General features: G+C 53.5%; 1 protein-coding gene across 1 annotated transcript; it reads right to left on the bottom strand.

Annotated features, from left to right (window-relative positions):
- Positions 1 to 600: 600 nt before the first annotated feature.
- Positions 601 to 2,783, bottom strand: IUM83_03612 (CAMK/CAMKL/AMPK protein kinase; the record flags this gene model as incomplete). Its single annotated transcript, XM_067927630.1, has 6 exons — positions 601 to 1,082; positions 1,442 to 1,610; positions 1,690 to 2,217; positions 2,313 to 2,406; positions 2,475 to 2,616; positions 2,705 to 2,783. The coding sequence occupies 6 exons, from the start codon at positions 2,781 to 2,783 to the stop codon at positions 601 to 603; spliced, it is 1,494 nt and encodes a 497-aa protein (XP_067795270.1).

Raw genomic sequence — 2,783 nt, 5'->3', positions numbered from 1 at the left:
CTGTCTGCAAAGTCGCTCAAAGATATCATTCGGGTTTCGATGGCATTCGAAGGAGAACCATCTGATCCGGAGCGGAACTTTGTTGCTGATCAATGTATGCATGGGGCTGTCGATGGTAGTGTGGCTGAACACTCAGTTGGCGGCGAGTTCACGCTGTGCATTCGCTCCGTGCCGCATTCACGGTGGGGAAAAAAATTACACGCTTCTGGTTATTTCAAAAGGTGTGGCGATGAGGTTGTCGGATTTGATGTCGTCACGATATAACCCTCTAGGGCTGTTGGCCAGTGCCTAGAGCGACCGTCGTGAAAAAGAGATCGCGTTTGCTGGCGTTAGCTCGAAGCCGCGTTTATCGAAAACAATGCCCGACGAAGACTTGGGGACATGTGCTGCAAATGCACTACTGCATTGGCGGTGATGACTTGTAGAGGGATAACTGAAGTTCCTGGGTTGTAGAGGGATAACTCAGATATAAAATGGTTTACTTGTCTTCTTTAATGTGTTCCGCTCTCGCGCTCTCGGCTTCTTTGTGTCAGTCAGCCTACAAAACATGCAGAACGAACGCTCCAAAAGGTGACAGCGTATTACTAGCGTCACTCAAGCTTACTGGCCCCCCTGGGCACCGAGGGGGTTGTGCTGGTGCAAGTGCACAGAATTCATGTTGCCTCCTCCATCTCCTCCAAAACGCGGATCGTGGCCACTAGCCAGCGGTCGGATGCCGGAGAGCGTCTTCAGCTCTGTAATGATGCGGGCGCACAGGTTCATGTACGTGAAGGCGTTGCCGTCCAGACGCTGAAAGTCCAACAAGTAAATGTGCTGCTGCACCTTGTAGAGCTGGAGGCCAATCTTGATGCGCTGCATCTGCTGCTGCAACTTGATCTCGTCTGGGCTCATCACGGCTCCCCCATTCTGGTTGTTGGGATCGCCTACGGGAGATTGCCACCGGCACTTTACGCGGTATGGCGCCACGACCTTCCATTCAAAGTGGAGCACGAACAGCGCCTTGTATACTTCCGACATCACGTGAGCTGGCTCCTTCTTCGACTGAATGCCCAAGTACCATCGTCGCCTCTTGGGAGTGGGGGCTGCACCATGGCCATCTTCAAAACCAGACATACCATTACCTCCGGATGCTGACATCCTCGGTGCTTGCCCCGGGATATTCATTCCTCGCCCACCAAAATTTCGCGGGTCGGACAGCGTTGACGAGGGCGTGACTAAAGGAGAAGCCGCCATTGGAAGGGGTCCTCGTCCAGGGAGCAGCAATGTACTGGGTTCGGGGGTTGAGAACGTCTTGGGTTTGTTATTCACCGTTCGCACATCCCGCAATTCTATATCCACAACGAAAACCAACCATGTTAGACTGGAGCACATAGTTCGAGAAGTGGACGAATAAGCCATGGATAGGCACAAATCGGCAGAAAGAAAACCAACTGAAACGCACCATCGATACGGATCTTGGCGTTCTTGTGGTCGAGAATAAGTTCATACGCCACGCGAAGCGGGTGATTCTCTCGTCTTTTGAGCAATGCTACGAGCTGGTCATGGCCGATATTTGCAGCGTAATTCAGTGCCAAGCACTGCGACAGGCACTCCTCGTCAATCTTGAAGGTCTGCAGACAGCAACAGTGAGAATCTTACCACGAGATAAAAAGAAAAAAATCTCAAAACGACGTGACAATCCACACACACCTCGTGCTCCACGATCTCCGGCGGGTGCTGCAGGTACGGGGGCAGATCAATCTGGAACCACAGGTGCTGCCTGATCTCCGGGATCGTGATGCGCTTCATGGGGTCCACCACGAGCATGCGCGGGATGAGGTCGCGCGCCATCTCGGACAGGTGGCTGGGCAGCGAGTACATGCCGCCGCGGATCTTCTTGAAGAGGTTGGGGATGCTCTCGTCGTCGAACGGCAGGCTGCCGCACAGCAGCGCGTACAGGATGACGCCGCAGGACCACACGTCCACCTCTGGGCCAGCGTACAAGCTGCCCGAAATCACCTCGGGAGCTGCGTAGTTGGGGGAGCCGCACGACGTGCGCAGGAAGTCTCCGTCCTCCATGCTGTTGGAGAGCCCGAAGTCTGCGATCTTGATGTTGTTGTCCGCGTCCAGCAGCAGGTTCTCCGGCTTCAAATCTCGGTGCACGATGCGATGGAAGTGGCAGTACTCGACGCCCGAGATGATCTGGTGGAAAAAGTGCCTCGCCTCCTCCGGCGCCAACTAAAAAAATTAATAATAATAATAATAATAAAATAAAAAATGGTTAACACCACCTAACCACGGCAACACATTTTAAGCACCACTTAACCACGCACCCGTCCTTTAGACACAATGTAGTCGAAGAGTTCACCCCCGGCGATGTACTCCAGCACCATGAAGATGTCCGTGGGCGTGTCGATCACCTCGTACCTAGAAGAAGAAGAAGAAAATACCGGTAAGTTGTTGCGGTAAACTTTTTTAAAGAAAAATGGACGCACAGCCGGATGATGTGGGGGTGGCGCATCTTGCGCAGCAGCGTGATCTCACGCCGCACCTTCTCGCTCATATCGAGGCTGCGGATCTTGTTGCGGTTGAGGATCTTGATGGCCACCTTGTGGCCCGTGATGTCGTGCTCGGCAACTTTAGAGACAACGTTTAGAGACATTGTGTAAACACGAGCGGCAAATTCACCTAAACGGGGTGGCAAAAAGTGGCTAAACGAACGTACGCTTGACCTTGCCGAAGGAGCCGATGCCGAGCGTCTTGCCCAGGCGGTAGTGGCCTAGCTGCACGGGGATGTCGCTCAT

The sequence above is a fragment of the Phytophthora cinnamomi genome (assembly GCF_018691715.1).
Source record: "Phytophthora cinnamomi strain GKB4 chromosome Unknown Contig21, whole genome shotgun sequence".
NCBI lineage: Eukaryota > Oomycota > Peronosporomycetes > Peronosporales > Peronosporaceae > Phytophthora > Phytophthora cinnamomi.
The sequence above is the reverse complement of the archived record's forward strand: the minus strand, read 5'-3'. Positions and strand labels throughout refer to the sequence as shown.